We start from the raw sequence: 18730 nt of genomic DNA, 5'->3' as shown, positions 1-18730 counted from the left end.
TTAATGAATGAATGGAGGCATTTATTAATGACATCATGCATTTATCATGTCCAACTTCACCATGATGAACTTAAAATTGGGTTCTATTATTTTTCCTCAACAGTTCTCCTCAAAAAACAAAATTCTTTTAAAACTTGATAAGAACAGAATGGAAATTATTAGCAACACCACTATAACAGTAAAGCTAATGTTTTCTGTTAGTTTAAACACAAACTATGAAAAAGTTAAAACGAAACTTTAATGTGGCAATAATTAAGACTGAACTGAACTGTGTTTATGGTGCATGTTGGCAATGTTGTCTCGGCTGGGGCGGGGCGTGGTGGAGGTGGAGCTTGGGTAGACGATATTATCGGATATCGCGATATTTTTTACAGCGATTATCGATAATATTTTTGACATATCGCCCAGCCCTAAAGCAGTCCCACTTAAACCACTTTTAAGAGTTTCAAATGCTTGTGGTGTGTGTGTGTGTGTATGTATTGTGAGGAACGTTTACGATGTGTAGATATTTGGAAAACCGGCTGTATATTTATGTATGCATTTGGAAAGTGTAGGTTATTACACATCAGATGTATATGAGAGTATATTTGATAATTGTGTGGATTCGGTGTTAAAATATTTTTCTTGCTTTTTTTGTAAAATTTAATTTTAAAATATCCCTCCAGGTGTTTACGCACAAAGCTAATGCTAGCATCTGTGAATGCTTTCAGTGGGTATGTCATGGATCACATGATCTAATAAAGTTATACTTTTATAACTTCTGTAGCTCACAGTAAATTACTTTCTCGGTTTTAGAATAAATATTAAAGAGTGTAGATTGTTATGTGACAATGTCACAGATGCTGTCAATAGTTGTATTTAATGTGAAATTTCTTCAAAAGAAATATTTAATAATCTCAAAAACCATTTAAGAATAATCTTAAACATTTTACAAATACATTTGTAACTGTACAACGGTAATTGTATCAGAGCTGGGTGCTTTTTTTGTTCTTAAAAAAAATAGATTTTGCAGTTCACTTAACGGTCCTGGGGCCTCATTTATAAAATGTGCAGAAACCATCCTAAAATTTGTCTTACTATCATCTCTCAAATATGCGTACGTGTGATTCATAGAATGAACGTACACACAGAAAATGCACATACGCGTCTCTTTCAGATGTGAAATCTGAATCGCAAATGATCTTGAACTTTCATGCAAATGAATGGTTTCAGCTCTCTGCCTCGTAAAAAGATCACCAGTCACCAGATCATCCAAATTCTTTAATTCAGAACAGCGATCTCCAAGAACAGCTTACATTTTCAAAAGCCTGCAGTACTCAGACAAGAAAAAGTGCTCAGACCCTGACGTGACTCAAAGCACTTTTCCACGTCAAAGCCAGTTTTTACATATGAGCGTTAGCGTGGATTTAAGCGTACGCACACTCTAAAATCAAATCTGAGCATGCACATGATTTATAAATGAGGCCCCTGCTGTGTGACAAATGTATTTTTAAAAGAGCAAATGCTGCATGTAATCTCTCAATTAATGACTTTCAAAAGATAATAATTAAACAAATAGTTTTAGATGAAGGATAGCATGTCACACTGCAGAAGAGCGATGTCTACCACCCGCACAGACACCAATGCTTGCTTCAGCCACGTAAGCCATTTGCACCCTGATGAAGTAACTGGATTACACCATTGGATGAATCTTCAAGGCCTCCAGCAGAAAAAGTATAGCCACCTCTTTTCTCTTGATCTAGTTCTATAGTGATTTCAAATTTGTTTAAGGAATAGATCACCCAAAAATGAAAATTTGCATAAGACAGACACTCAGGCCATCCAAGATGTAGATGAGTTTGTTTCTTCATGGGAACAGATTTGGAGAAATATAGCATTTCATCATTTGCTCACCAATAGATCCTCTGCAGTGAAAGGTTGCCGTCAGAATGAGAGTCCAAACAGCTGATAAAAACATCACAATAATCCACAAGTAATCTACACCACTCCAGTCCATCAGTTAGCGTCTGGTGAAGTGAAAAACTGCGTGTTTATAAGACAATTAAAAAAAAAAAAAAAAAAAATCAAATAAAGATGTTTTCAACTTCAAACCATCGCTTTCAGCTAAAAATACCAGTACTTAGGGCTGGACAATATGGCCAAAAAAATTATCACAATATTTTATTTCATATCAGTCGATATCGATAATTATCACGATAAATATCAATCTTTTTGTTCATTATCAAAATCAGTAACATCTGTAAAAAACTGTAGCAACCTCATTTTTATATGGTGAAATTTAACTATTCTGAGTTTTTCTTTTAATTAATCATTGGTCTTCCATAGTAGCATAATTTAAATCATGATAAACAGTTAAAACCACACATATAGCACACCTCAATACCATGGTAAAAATATAACTAAATGGTTTTTAGGTATTTACTCTATCCATAGTATTGCTTTCTCCATTGAAAAGTCATCTCGTCTGAATCAGCAGAGAAAGCCACAACAGCTCTAAACAAATATGTGGGTGGATTTTGATGTGAGAGGAAAACAAGTGATGGACTTTTTCACTGGAGGAAGCGTTATTATGGATTATGGATCATATTTTGGCCAGAAGAGACAGTTTAAAGTTAAAAACATCTTGATGGATTTTTTCTAATAAACATGCAGCTTTTCACTTCTCAACATTTTAATTGATGGACTGGAGCGGTGTGGATCATTTGTGGATTATTGTGATGTTTTTATCAGCTCTCATTCTGACGGCACCCATTCACTGCAGAGGATCCATTGGTGAGCAAGTGATGCAATGCTACATTTCTCAAAATCTGATGAAGAAACAAACTCAATTACATCTTGGGTAGCCTGGGGATGAATACATTTTCAGCAAATAATTTTAGAATGAACTATTCCTTCAAAGCAGATGTTTAAATAAGTCATCTGCATGTGGACCATTGGTAGAATGTGTCCCCCTCAAAAGAAAAAAGTAACAAAATGACACACTTCAGCTTTAAGGCTTCCGTTTCTTTGCATTTTTGCATGCATCATGCCGGTATACATTTTATAGTGTAACTGCAACAGTTTGTGGTTCAACTGGGGTGTAAATTGTTACAAAGGGCATGAGAGCCTGAAATACTGCGCACATTGCCATCAACGGTAAGTGGCTGGAGATGAAATTTGTTTGCCAGCAGTCAACAAAACCAGCAGTAATGGTTGTGACCCTGACATTATGCGCATGAACTAATGAAACAGCGATTGATTGAACCATCACATTAAGAGCTGAAATTACAAAATGCCTCTAAAGGTGAGCTAAATTAAGTTATTCTGTTTTGTACGGCTGTCCAGCTGAACTCTGACATGATCTGATTTGTCAAGCTTCTAACTGGCATATTTTTTCAATTGAACAGTCACGCGAAGCACAAGTCTTTCTCTGGATAATGTGGCGAAGTAGGTGTACAATAGCAGTTATTGCTGCAGTCTTATATAACGATCGTTTCTCCAGCAGCATTTTAAAGCTGAGTCAAAGCTTCCTCTGACTCATTGGTGGACACACAGAACACAGAGTCCTTCAATCCTCGAGAATATGTTTGTTTTGAAGTTTTGATTTATCTTCTCTACGGTGACCGAACTCATCTGAACTGTGTGTTTAGTGCGTTTAGGTAGACATTCCTCAGCTTTGCAAATGTAAGTGATTGTGCCCCACTTCCCCTACTGTCATAGTTTCTTTCATCTCTTCAACAACATTTTTAACTCATGAAAAAAAATGTTACATTACAAAGATGTTTGTGTAAGAACAGAAAAAGAAGCAAACAGCTACTTTACACCTTTCTTACATTAGTAAAGTAATACAAGATGTGCCCTAACAAGACCTAGCGATGGCTTCGACAGCAATATTTAAGGAAAATGTCACATTTAAAACATTAACAATCTAAACAGCAGAACTGCGTTAACACACTGTGGGTTGTCTTTATAATCTACTGAGTTACTGTAGGCTACATCATGCAGTAAAGTCCATGCATTCTTGCAGTAGGCGTTACCTGCATCAGGTTAGCTTACGTTGTTACCCGAGTCACTCCTCTGTGTCACTAGCACAGGCCAGGCTGGGTAAATCCGCAGTTTTACGGTCCACTACATCAGTGTATACAGCCCCGAAGAGCAGCGAGCGGATCTGAAACGAGACCCTCCAGTTGTAAATGCAAATATCAGAGGAATTTTTTACCAAATTGTAGTTGGATCATTCTACAAAATGGGTGTATTTTGTATCCCACAGATACATAAATGTAAAAAAAAAAAATATTTAATTATGACAATGAATAAATGACCCCAGAAAGACGTTTGGTTTGGACACACTTGACTGAATTTATGTTTCTTGTGATATTAAAAATCGTTTGATCTAAATGCTTCTGCTTAAATACCTGAAACAAGTTTCGTAGACAGACGTTTTAAAGATATAACACAATGTCTTACTATTTACCCTTATAAAACCTGATGTATATTTGATGCATCAATTTCTAAGGCCTCTAAATTATCAATAGTATCAAACTTGCTGAAAAACCTGTTGCACACTATCTAGTACATGTCTTCTGTTGTCTGACTGATAATTTGTACACTTTTAGCAAGTAAAGTTTTTTTGTAAAACGTCCACAGATTTTTAAATGAGAATCAATTGAGAATAAATGTAAATTGTTAGTGATATTTCAAGATGAACACATACTAGACTGAAGCAACTTAGGTTTATTTGATTATCCAGACATCATTTAGAAAAATCATGTTCAAATGCTAAATGATCAAGATCAATGTTTGCTAAATGATCAATGTTTGGAGAAGATTTATTTCTTCATCTCTCAATCCTCTTTGTATTGCATTGCATTAGGCCTATATGTTTTGAAACTGCAGAGCTTTGATTATAAAACTAAGCATTTAAATATCATCTTACGAAGCCATTATTTGGAGATACAGACTGATATCAGTGATATGTATATAATTTTATGTAAGTAGTCTGCTATGCTCAGACTATTATTTCGTATGCCTTTACAGTGTTAAAAGATGGACGAGTTACAGTGGAGGAATTTTATTTATTGATTATTTTGGTCATTGTAATTTTGTACATTTGTAACTTCACAGTTTTGAAGATTTTGCTATCATTTCACTTATGACTGATAAGAATTTAGGCCTGATATGCAATTTATTGTTTGTCTGATAGAAGACTCTAACCTTAAAAGTGGCTGGTGTTACTGGTGTAGTTAAGGCCGATTCAGGTGCCAGTCTAGGTTTTGGCAGGATCTTTCCAGGTGTCTGAAGCTGAATCATCTTCCTCATATGAAGGGTTGGATTAAAAACCTCACTGCCCTGACTGGAAGCCACCTGTTCCCCATCAGCGACACACACCTCTGTCTCCATAGGGCCTTCACATGTGGAGACATTGGGGACGTTGACAGGACAGTCATCCCTGAAAAACAGACTGCTATTTGTTGTTGTTGAAGCTACATTTTAATCATTTAAACATGTGAATATCATAATTGGCCTGGTATAATATTGAACATTTCTTAGCCAAACAACAGACAAGCACCATAAAACAAGACAAAGGAAATAAGGCATAGGAAACAAAAAACATTGTTCAAATCACAGAAATTTAAGGCATTCTTTTCATCATTTCACTTCAAAATAAGAAATAGTGACAGTGCCTTCTGAGTATGTAGAAATTTGGTAAAGTATTCAGCAATCTATTTTTATTTCAAAATAATTTTCCAAGGATTATATTTATGTTAATCACTAAATCTTTCACATTGTCCTTTTTAATTCACAGGAAACGTGTATTATTTATATATATATATATATATATATATATATATATATATATATATATATATATATATATATATATATATATATATATATATATATATATATATATATATATATATATATATATATATATATACACACATATATATACATACACATATACATACACACATACGTATACACATACGTATATATATATACACATATACGTATACATATACATATATATATACATATACATATACATATACATATATATATAAACAGTATTACTATTATACACTGTATATAGTATTATAATTCTTTCATATTTTTAAATATAAATATATATTTTGTTATATAATAGTTCATGCAAATCCTACTGATGCATGAGGTTTACTAGAGTTTAAGGTAAATTCATCTACAGTTAACATACCCCAGCAATGAAAAGTGCGACCCTCATAGAATAAAACTTATTTACTAAAACACGGAAGTCTTCATTATCTAAAACATGCTATTTATTTTTAATGGGTGAAAACCCTTTTACTGAATGTGTGCCAGTAAGCAAAGAGTTTGCACCAAAGCCTGAGTGAAGTGAGTGCTATGGGTAACAAAACACGTGCAGGCCTGTGTGACGGACAGAGCAGACAAAATTTCATATGTATTTATAATTGAATATACATTTAAATATAATAATATAATATTTAGTATATATAAATTTGAAAAAAAGAATATCTATATTTTTAATTATAATTATGTTCTAATCTGATTAAAACATCAAATTGCACCGAAATTTCAGCGAAAATTATTCAGATTTTATTACATTCGGTTTAAACAGCGATTGATAATGGATAATCAGTAACAACAAGGGCCAGTTGAAGCTCACGCAGACGGTCTATGTGAGAATCTCATGGAGAAATCAAAACAAATGAACGCAACTGCACACGGAAGACACATAAAAATTTAACTTAGTTTTTATATTTATAACATACAGCTTAGTTAAGCAACATGACACGACCAAGAGAGGGAAGTTCCCTGTAAACCATTATTGCAAATTTGACATTTTATACAAGAGTTAAAATGAGTAGTTAATATAGCTACATTTTAGTTCAATATTTGAATTTGAATTTATTGAAAGGATATATTGTCAACGTTCACTGTTTTTGCTCCACTTGGTTAATGAAAATAGTTCCAAACAGAGATAACAGCAGAACAGTCGCCCATGTCTGAGCAACACACAGCGGTGTTTCGTTAATGATTCGTGTTTTTGAATTTTGAATCATTTGAGTCAATGATTCAGTCTTCAGTGGTCCATTGATAAGGACAGGCACTTGCTTCATTCTTGAATGAATCAGCCTCTGAACAAATCGTTTGAAGGCATGCTTCAATGAATCATTAATTAAGATTGATTAATTGCTGCCACCTACTAGCGGTTTACTTTCATAGTAGCCTATCTTTGCATTTTTCCAACATTTCATTTTTGTATATAAAAAAAATACATATATTTTAAAACACCGAGCACACAACGTTAAACACATCTGAGTGCCGCTCCAGTCACTTCTGTTTCTTCACCAGTGGAAAGATCGATTTTGTATATACTGATTTTATATGAATGGTAACAGCCCTATATTATCTTATTACATTAAGTGAAATTATTAATAAAATGTAAGAATTTGATATGAAAGATGCATGCATTCAATACGTTTAGGGAAAAATGCCCTTTAAATAGGTCAAAAATGACCTGGAAATCAATTTAAACATTTTTGTATGCAGTATTAAGTCATAAAATGCTAAATTGTGGCCAGTGAAAATGCTAAGTGTAGTAAATTTGGAAAACCACTAGCCACAATGACCAGTGAGCAAAAAAAGTTCATGCCAAGTCCTGATTATATTATATTTAAATGTATACATGTTATAAATACATATTAAATTTATATATGTTAATTATATTATTGTAATTGTTATAATTAAACAATTTTCAGCCAAAGAATCAACATAAATAGCCTTGTTGTTGGATGACAGACTTTAAACTAAACTACTTTGCTGACATCTATGCAAATAAACCCTTTGCCCTTTTAAAATCAAAGATAAAAAAATCAAAAGTTTTTATTTACTTTAGCTTGCGCTAGCATAACTTATTGCAGGTAGGCTGTTTAAACAGTCAGCAGTGACGTAAGTTACACGCAACAGGTGACCTGCTGGAGAATAACACACAGAAACACTGATACGCACAAACGCCACGAGGAGGCGGGGCAACTTCAGTGACATCACTGCCTGGACTGGATGAGCTACAGTGATAATTAGACAGGCTAGCATGTCACCGCTCTAGTTCTGCGTTACCCTATATAGGTGAGACATGAAAGACTAGAGCACTGAAGCGGTCACTGAACTCAACGCCCTCTTGGTGCCTATGGAAGTGCCTTGATGTCACAGTGGTTTTGCATTTGCATTGCAGCTATAATTTGACATTACAGGAAAGAGATTCTATGAAACAATGTCACAGGGTGAATTATTGTATCTATATGGGCAAAATAAATAAGAATATTTCACCCAAAAACTGAAAATGAACCTTACATTGCACCCATGAGACTTACTTTCTTCTGTGGAACACAAAAGCATTCACACAAAAATAGATTCAGATTATAAAAGGTAATCACAGAAGAAAGAAAGGCATACAGGTTAGGAACAACATGAACATAACTAAATAAATCATGACAAAATTTATGCTCATTTATGGGTGAACTGTTCCAGTCAATTTTACACATACTTTACAAAATTTTACACAAAAATGAAATTTTACACAGATTCATGTTAATCTGAGGGACAAAATGAAATACCCAGGTGCAGGTTGAGATGGGCTCTCGTGGTTTGGATCCGTTAAGGTGGACAACACAACATGGGCCTCCAGCGTCATGTCTTTTACCGTGAAGGATATGGGCCTGAAAGAGATCAGAATCAACTGACAGCATTAGCTAGTTATGTATAGTACGCTTACTGTATGATTTTATGCTGAACGCATGTGGGTGTAGTATCAAAAAATTTAAGAGACTTACTGTCCAGCCACACCAAACTGACTAGACACTGGTAGACCATAAGACTCGGCAAAGGACAGCAGCCCCTAAAAGCAATTAAACAATAAATAATTAATAATAATGATAAATTAATAATACTTATAAGTATAATACTTATACTTATGGTGGTGGACGAGGAGACACCACCCCTCACAATGTAGAGCGCTTTGAGTGCTTAGAAAAGCAGAAAAGCGCTATATAAATGTAATGAATTATTTATTATTATAAATAATAATGATAATAAAATGTTAATAAATAAATAAATACTTTAAATAATAAATAAATAATTATTTTCATTATATATACGTATGTTATTACAATCAACACTGATTCATGATTAAGTAAATGATAAATACATGGTATATGTATATATAATAAATTATATTATAACTATATAAGTTATACATATATTTTGAATTTATTATTAATTATTAAAATGACATAGCATGTAAGCATTTTATAGAGAGAGAGAGAGAGAGAGAGAGCGAGAGAGAGATGATAGATAGACGGATAGATAAATATTATAATTTAATTATGATTTAATTTATACGGCAGCCTATTCAAACATTTCATATGTAATATATAAATTTTATATTTCACAAATTAAAGCTGTTTAGAATATTAATTATTATCTATCAATCAATCAATCTATGCTAGATAGACAGATATACACAATTTATAATTTATTATTAATTACTAAAATATTATTTAAATATATACATACATAGTTTTTTATTTTTTCAGCATTAAAATTAAGACCTGTCAAAACAGATTCCAACAGCATTTTATAAACAAGGGACACACTGATCCGTACAGATGTATTTGACCCAGTTTAAGAGAAGGTCAGTCATGTGTGTCCAGACCACAGTGTGCTGTCCAGTGCTGTAACTCATTGTGACAGGCTAACTGGTTCGAATCCAAGCATCTGTCCCACTGCATCAATGACTGACATAAATACATTGTGGCCTGCCAAGAAGTTACGCCACTGACACACAGCCAAAGCCCGTACGTGAAAAGGGTTGGTACTGTCGGGACATAATCCACTGCCACTAGATCAAGGTCAAAGGTTGAGCGCAAGGATACAAAACGAGATGGTGTTCATAATGTATCTTGGATGCATTACAATTTCAAAATCACAGAAGCAAACGATCGCTGTTTTGTCAGGTTTTTTTTTGCATGTTTTGCATAATCCAACTGTTTAACTAATGCATTTTTTGAGGAATGCAATATTGCCTATTAATGCAGAATGATTAACAAAATAAATAAAATACCACACCTGGGTGTGAGTTAAAAGAACATTGCAGTCTGCTCAGTTCACATGCATAACACACTTTTTCTATGAACTTGTTTGGGTGAATATGATAGGCACAACGACTACTGGACATCCCAGGACAGAAATAAGTGGCAATAAAAAAATTAATATGGCAGATCCTCATGCACTCGCCAGTACAAACATCAAATAAAACATACTCACATGGGAACACAAACAAATTAAGAATATATCCTGTGTATTTAAAAAAATGCCGTGCCGAACGCTCACCCTCAGTTCTTTGAGGCAGAAGGTCACAGCTGAATCCTCTCCAACCTGAAAATAGTCAAACTCATCTGGGTGCAGCATCAGCTCGGTGTTCATGCCTTTGATACAGTCTGATTACAAACAAGATCTAATTAATGTAAGACTACAATGTTGAGCATCTGAGTATGCAGGAGCTCTGCTCTACAGCAAGTCTAAATGCATGTAGGTTTCATGCAGTTCTGAACATTTTTTCAGTGAATTTCATGTCCAGTTAATGGACTTTCAAAAAATGTATTGAATTGTTAGGCATTATTTAATGAGAAACCCAATAGTATGCTACCACATCATACTATACATTTATTTTAGTGATTTTAAATTACGTAATTTTAAAAATATTATAATATTGTAATTTTAATTTAATTATAATTTTAAAGTAAATACTAAAAATATTTAAATTATTGTAATATTACAATAATATTAAAATGACTTAAGAAAGGGTTATTAAACAAAGAGATAATTTAATCACAAAATTTAATCATGACAGATGGAAGGTAGCTATTAAAATGAAATATGTGCAACAAACATTTGTTTTCATGCTCATAATATTCATAGTATACTGTATACTACAACAATAGTTAGAGTACTACATGCTAGTGAACTACTATAAAGACAGCAAAAGTTTCCTTACTATTTTCTTCCTCACAAAAGGTCTGCAAGGTTACTTTAAAAGAGGAAATGGAAAGAGTGACCTCTTCTTGAGAAACCGGGAAATGCACCACAATGTCACCTAAAAGTCTGAAACGGAAACAAAAATGGCTTAAATTTAGCTTATAAATAGGACTATTCTGCTAAAAATGAAAGGTCTCAATAACATTAATTAATGCATTAACTAACAATGAAAAATAAATATGTTACAGTATTTATTTGTTACCATTAGTTGATAAAAATATAACTGTTCATTCATTGTTTGTTCATATTAGATCACGTCCTTTAAAAAATCTGATTTTAATGTTTTAATAAATGATGAAATTAAAATTTCCCAAGATTAATACATTCTTTAGAACTATTTTTCAACTAAAAACTAATGTAATTAATGTTAATACATGGAAGCTTATTTGTAAAGTGTTACGAATGAGTTTAGAAACTAACAGAACCTAGTGAGCTGCATACCTAGACAGCATAAGCATGTGCATCAAAAAGACTTGGATGCTCAAGACTATGATGCCCAAAAATAATGTCTAATACGGCAGGAGACACAGCCAATGACTTCATTTATGATGTAAACATTTAAAAAAATAAACAATTCCACAAAGAGTTTCAGAAAAAGAAAAGCTGAATTATATGTGCACTTACTTGGACTGGGCCATTAGAACATTTGGACAGAGGTGAGCTGGGAACACAGCCTGCAAAGCTTCGCATTCCTGATACCCCAAATTATAGGTCTTTGTTATTCCTAAAACATGTAAGTGCCAACATCTTGATTAGAACAAATGTGATAAGTTGTGATGAATTATGCAATATGGAAATGATTTGTAGCATCTCATCGTCACTGAAGAGAGTCCAGTGAAGTGTGCTGTCACCCTGTGATTACATCCGCCAACACCTCCCTCTGTCAATGCACTACCAGATTCAGTACATACTTCACATGCAAATGAACTAACCGTGTCTGCAGTGAAACTGAAATATCACCCTGCTGTTTGGGATGTTGATGGATATCTCACATTTGTCCACACTGCGCTCTCTCCACGACGCACAGCGGAAAAGGGGAAGCACGCACTGAAAATTATTAAAAAGCATAGGACAATTAGTAAATGCTGGATCATGAATGAATAATACTGATGGATATGAGTTAAGGCACTGGGTATTAATATTACTGGTTCAGTAATAATTTATTTTTGATGTCTAGAAATCAGTCTTGTTTTCCAGTGCAAATGTATAAATATTCATAAATCAGGATGCATTTACCTGAGAAGCAAAATGACGTTAATATCCCTTTCTGAGAAATGGATCAAAATTAAGTTATTATACTTATTATAATATAAACCAAAGACAAATATCTGCTAACGGGTTCAGAAAAATCAAATTAATTCAAAACAACTTAGTTTACATGCCATGTCGTCAGATTTTTGTTTTAAATATTATTAGTTATTTAACAGACGCTTTTATCCAAAGCGACTTATAAACGAGGACAACAGAAGCAATCAATTGTAGTATTAAAACAACTAAAAACAGATCCAAAACTAAAGGCTAAAACTTTATAAATACTACCTATACACATAAAAATAAAGAAATTAAATAAAAATGACACATGCACACAATAAAATTTCTAAAACTTAACATTTAAATGAAAAACAAAAGAAATAAAGCTAAAAACAATTCAAAATAAGACTTTGCATCTTCATATCTTGCACGTAAAGTAAATGTATATTCATTTAAGGCAGTTTGGATGTTTATATTGGAAATATATTCATTTTTGGCAGTGCATGCAACATTTAATGCCATGACTTGGCCAAAACTTTCTGCTCTGATTGAAGACCTTTTTAATTTGTGGAAGACTGAATTAGGACTTCTTAAGACTTTAAGACCTGCAGAAACTCTGAGTAATAACGTCATCGTCCAATCCTGCAAGACTCAATGCGGTTCTGAATGCTTAGTACCTTCATGTTTATCTTGCATTTTACTGCTTCACAGTCTTTCTGAATGTCTGGATCAGGAACATATTGCTGGAAGAACAGAGGAGTGAAGCAGAAACAGGCATAAGCCGATTGAGAGGAGTTTACTGTCCTTACAGCCAGCTACAGATGAGAGAAAGACAGAGAAACAAAGACGACAGATAGTTAATGTTAACCAATATCATTAACTAACCTTATTGTGAATTTGGATTGTGCCTTAAAACCTAGTGAGCTGCCTACCTAGATGATGAGGCCCAAAAATGCTGTCATTTAATCAAAGGCAGCTCATTATATTTTAAGACACAACCAATGGCTTTATTTATCATCGAAAATATAATCATATAAGTTACATATCAGACCTACCCCTTTCTCCAGTGGATCCAACCAGATTTCATCACCAATTCTTGACAAAGCATAAACTGCTTTTCCAAAGACTACAGAGATATTAACAAAACAAACAAAAATTAACTGAAGGCGATCAGATTTATTTAGAAAACATTGAATAAAATTGTGTCCTACCTTTAATGCCATTGCCTTCTATGACACACTTCATTTTATTTTCAATATTTGCCAAAAATTCTAAAAGGAAACGTTTGAGAAAATGATTTTAGAGAATAAAAACTATAAAACGGCTCTCTTTATTTACCTCAGCGCTAAAGAGCGGGAAAGAAGCGAGGGCGCGCCATCTAGTGTCCGACTAACTCATTTAACGTATTCCTGACACCGTTCAACAGAGAATAAATACTAACCTTTCCACAAGTTAAAATAAATTATACCATAAATACTATATAGAATTGAAAGTAGTGGAAGTGTGCAGAAACATTCACCGATACATACAGATAGTACGCTTAAGCATTTGCTAAATTTAATTTCAGAAGATTAATGTCAAAATTAGTACATGTACATATAGGCACTTGTCGATAACAAAATTGAAAAAAAAAAAAAAAAAGTTATTTTATACAGTTTGTGCAAAAACACAAGTTATAGGAACTGAATATTGAGAGCAGCGGGCGACCGGGACGATTAAGGTGTAACACTCGCATGGTGTTTGTAGATGTAAATATGAAAATCTCAGCTGCTAAAAGTTTATCATAGAGACATTTACACCTAGAAAAATAGAAAATGTGTTCATATGGAAGTCGATCGATCCTCATTTAGTCTGGCCATGTATTTCGAGCAGTCTGACTGTAAATTATCTTATTCATTGGAAAGAGGATTTTGCTATAATGGCTTGTAATGATGACTGGCAGGTAGCAGGTAGGGCTGTAGTCAAGTCCACCTTTGTCGAGTCCGAGTCCAAAGAGGTTCGAGTCCAAATGAGACAGTCAAAACAGAGAAAGAAAATAAAAGCATCTTCTTCAAAACCACATACTTAACTATTGATAATTTATGTGACACGAGAGACAGCATATCTTCTATTCTAAGATAATCATTTTGCATTATTATTTGTAATGATTTAAAAGCATGTGCGGCAACACTGTAGGATCAAATTAGGCAATTTTATTTATTTTAGGTTTAGCAATTTCACTAAAGTCACATAAGCTGAAGTGCAACTTCACATTTTCAGCATTTTTATTATAGTGTAACAATCACATTCTGGGCTGCCAATGGAAAATATTAGAAAGAGCAAGTAACATAAGTCTAAAAAATAAACCCACATGTTCCCATTCTTGAACTTGTTACTTGTTCTAAAGCAGGGTGTCCAAACTCAGTCCTGGAGGGCCGGTGTCCTGCAGAGTTTAGCTCCACTTGCCTCAAAACACCTGCCTGAAAGTTTAGTATGCTTAGATGAGCTGTTTCAGGTGTGTTTGATAAGGGTTGGAGCTGAATTCTGCAGGACACCAGCCCTCTAGGACCAAGTTGAGACCCCTGTCCTAAAGAAACCATAGTTCAATGTAACCCTCCCAAGCAAGGCTGTGTAGCATATAAACACCTTCAGCTCTGTGTCTGTGTGTGGCCGCGCATACATTTGTTTGCTGTTTACCTTTAGACCATATAATATAAGTGCAATATATATCCCCCGGGGATAGGGGGATATAGACAGAATTACAGGTGTTAAGCTGAGGCCATTTTTAATAGCAGAAATAAAAATCATTTAGTTCAGTTAGAGAACAGACAATTAAAAATTGGAAGGTTTTTTTTTTATTGTTTCTAGGCTGGACGATATGGCAAAAAAAAAAAAAAATTGAATAATTCTCGATCTTGTACAATTTTAACTAGTCAACTTGAAAACTACAACATGATTCAAGCAACTTTTCTTTATTAAACCTCTAGTTAAAGAACATTCTATTCTAAGTGCACCACACACACATGAAGTTGTCATCATGATGTAAATGTTAAACAAATCACTAATATCTATGCAGAAAAGATGCATGAACTACAACTACATCTTGTACAAACTTTTCTTATGCATAAGCCTATATGTTCAGAAATAATACAAGAAAAATGCTTAAAAAATTCAAGTAATTCAAATTCAAAATGACTGAAGGTAGAAACCTAGAGTGTTATTAACTATAAATGCTCTGTAAAAACAATGAACAGTAGTTTTCAGCCTGTCACCCTGATGCCAACATGAAATATCAGACATACAGTAGTAGTTCTTCACAGGTTTTTTTATTCGATTATGCTGCTTTTCCATCGTTTTTCTATGTAAACATGAGTTTGATTGTTGCGGCGCTGTAGTTATTAAAAGATGTTTAACTCCAATCTTCTTGCATTTTTTCCTATTCCACTGCCCGCGTCGCATCTGTCAACACAAAAGCGCATATTCTGTGTGAATGGCATAGAGAGCATCACAAGAGGTCGGTTAATCATGTGCGCCGAATGGTTCTTCTCTCTTTACTGTTATTGTCAAGGTGTCTAATTCTAGCGTTTGGTGATATTTCTATTCAAAATCTCGATTCCTCGATTTATAAAAAATAAATTTGTGGCAAAACATTAAATTCGATAAAATTAATCCATAAAATCTGAAAACTCGCCCAGCCATAGCCCCAGTGTTTGCTTATTTTTACTTTATTTAAATTTGGTGTCATTTATTTATTTTATTTTCCATCAAGGTGTTTGATCCTCCAGGCTTTATTCATTTTGTTCTTATTCGTTCGGTTTCTTATTCATTTGGTTCCAAAGCGTTTTTTTTTTTTTTACTTTTAAACATTTGTAAGTTTGTTATTTTATATTAGGCTTATAGCATATGGTGTATTCGTTTTGTTAATAAAAGTCTCATGTTTATTGCAGAAAATGTGTCGTTGTAAGTTATAGATAAGCAATTGAGCAGAATTGCGATATTGAAAGTAAAAGTAAAATGCGCACGGGCATTTAGTAGCCATTTAAAAGCAAAGTGAGGTGGAAGAGAGGGAAAACTCCAACAAACTTTGTAAAACCAAACTGTATTATGTAACTCGCCGACATTGTGTCTGTGGCCAAAATAAAAATTAATCATGCCTCTGCGCAGCTCACACAGGCATATGACACAGCGTGCATTTACCAGGCGACCAATGCCCGTTCTAGATGGATTGTAAATTAAACCAATTACATTACCCATTTTCCGAACAAGCGAGCCAGATTAATGGTTTTGTTTTGAAAGAGAGAAAAAAGCATATATAGCTGGACTCGGTCGAGACCAACTAGAACATTTGGTGAGTCCAATGACCAAGTCCGAATACCAACGAGTCCAAGACAAGTCCGAGACGACAGAAAAACGTCTCGAGTCCGGACTCTAGTACTACAGCCCTAGCAGGATGCCATAAAGGAGCTGCTAGAAGAGGAAAACAAGCTTCAAACCCCAAACTAGACTTACACCAGGTGTCTGACTGCAAACCGGACAAGCAGAAGATAATAAACGCCATGTGAGAGTTCATCTGACTGCTGCTATCACACGATACACGAGTGTCTGGGTCAAGCACACATGATGCATTAGAACACCATGCTATTCTTTTAAATACCCTGGAGTCTTATGCTAATATAAAGTGCATGAATTAAGTTAATTAAGAATGTCCTTTACCTTAACAGGAATGAACTGAGAGGAGAAAACTTCTGGATGGAATGGAAAGGTGAAGTTGAATTACAGCTGTAATTAACTATGAATGTGAAAATACAATTTGTAATGAGCACACTCCCATCTCCTCAGAGCATCTTCTTTCCAGCGCTTCTGGTTCCTCAGAGCAGAAAGGAGATGTTTCTCTTCAGCACTGTGTGTGTTACGGTTTGGGTCACTTTGCTTCTTGTGTATCTGCCCGGTACCAGCTTGCAGTGTTGTTACTGCTTCATTAACGATTTATATGAAATGATTTGTCTATTCAACATACATATATTCTTTAACCCCCCTCAGACTCCAGTGGGCAGCTGTTCTGTGTATGACCCTGTGTTTTCTGAGTCAGAGTGTGATGCCCTAAAGAGCTGGGCTTCACAGTGTTGACTGAAAATGAGGTGCACACATCTACTGACTTAAAGACATTTGTTCTGCTGTCTGTTTTTAAGCATTATTTTCATAATTGGAGGGAAAGCGAGCATTTTATCAGCCCACCCTGTTTTACCTGATGCATTGTGGGAAGGCTCTGTATAACAACCTACTGTGGAGAAACTGGACGCCTCAGACATTGCCAAAAATGATTATCATGGCATTCATGGCATTCAAGAGAGGTGGGCTTCTGGCGTTATACAACACATTAGAATTAATTATATTAATTAGTTAATAAAAATAAACAGACATTTTTAAAAATGACAAACACAAAATCGCTTAAACTTTGAGATTAAAATGGAAATTGCCACCGATAGCCTCGGTTAGTGCACCGACATACAACGACCCGAGTTCAAATCCCATCTAGTGGTCCTTTACCGATCTCTCTCCACCCAGTGCTTTACGGCCTCATCTCTACTGTCCTGTCTGAATAAAAGCATTAAAAAGCCCATGAAATATTTGAAAAAATAAGAACACCGCTACAGTCTGTGTTTACTAGTATTTATGCTGCTGAAAAGGCAAAACTGTGTTTAACCAACTTTGAGTCTTATTCATAATGACAGTTTATTTATTTTTTTCTTAGGATGCTTCGGAGAGAGTTTGAGACTACAGCTTCCTTTCAAATGTATCCTTGACTTCTAACTTTACACATTTACAGTACATGCATGTTTATAAAGAACTTCAGCATATGCAGAGAAGATACCTGATATTGAAGTGCTATTATGCTACATTGCCATGTATGATGAAAAATTGTATTTTCTTGAATCTCTTGTTCTTTCAAGACTATTAATGTCACAAATATTGACCACATAGGTGTCATATTGCAAATGAGAGCTTTAGATCGTCACAGGTTTACATTTTTTCTCCACAAAGACTCACGGGCCTTGACTAGGTGTTGTTTTAGGTGGTAAGTGTGTGACGAGATGTCTCTTCCCTGCTCGTCACAATTTCAATGACACCGCACTCATTCAGTTCCCTCTGGAAAATCTGAATAAACTCCCAGAATGCATGTGGACTGAGCCCTCAGAGCCATTGTACCAAAACTGCCAAGATCTCGAGATCATCCAGAAACAGAAAAGGAGCTGAAAACATTACTGCTTTAAAAATGCTACATGATTATTCGTTATATTTGGTTAGTTTATTTCCAGTTTCTTGTACACTTATTGTGATACTAATAAAAATGTTCTGTCTTTTAATAGGAGTCCCGTTTTCTTGGGACTGAAAGGTGAAGGGTTTCTTTTTTGTACAACTG

General features: G+C 34.4%; 1 protein-coding gene and 1 pseudogene across 2 annotated transcripts; one reads left to right on the top strand and one right to left on the bottom strand.

Moving 5' to 3' along the window:
• Positions 1 to 2: 2 nt before the first annotated feature.
• LOC306849783 (cell cycle checkpoint control protein RAD9A-like) lies at positions 3 to 13726 on the bottom strand. Its single transcript, XM_079385092.1, has 11 exons — positions 13542 to 13726; positions 13386 to 13456; positions 13008 to 13145; positions 12012 to 12126; positions 11704 to 11803; positions 11039 to 11145; positions 10375 to 10481; positions 8817 to 8881; positions 8601 to 8702; positions 5194 to 5428; positions 3 to 4147 (listed from the first exon to the last, which is right to left on the bottom strand). Exons 1-11 carry the CDS (start codon positions 13573 to 13575, stop codon positions 4049 to 4051), a joined length of 1173 nt encoding a protein of 390 aa, XP_079241218.1. The 5' UTR covers positions 13576 to 13726; the 3' UTR covers positions 3 to 4048.
• Positions 13727 to 14248: 522 nt separating this feature from the next.
• LOC306849135 (SRR1-like protein) lies at positions 14249 to 18564 on the top strand (annotated as a pseudogene). The gene is made up of 6 exons: positions 14249 to 14279; positions 16759 to 16867; positions 17031 to 17071; positions 17149 to 17447; positions 17519 to 17660; positions 18383 to 18564. The product of its transcript is annotated as an SRR1-like protein (transcript).
• The last annotated feature ends 166 nt before the right edge of the window (positions 18565 to 18730 follow it).

This window comes from Barbus barbus (assembly GCF_936440315.1).
Source record: "Barbus barbus genome assembly, chromosome: 29".
Classification (NCBI taxonomy): Eukaryota; Metazoa; Chordata; class Actinopteri; order Cypriniformes; family Cyprinidae; genus Barbus; species Barbus barbus.
This window is presented reverse-complemented; position numbering and strand designations above follow the sequence as displayed.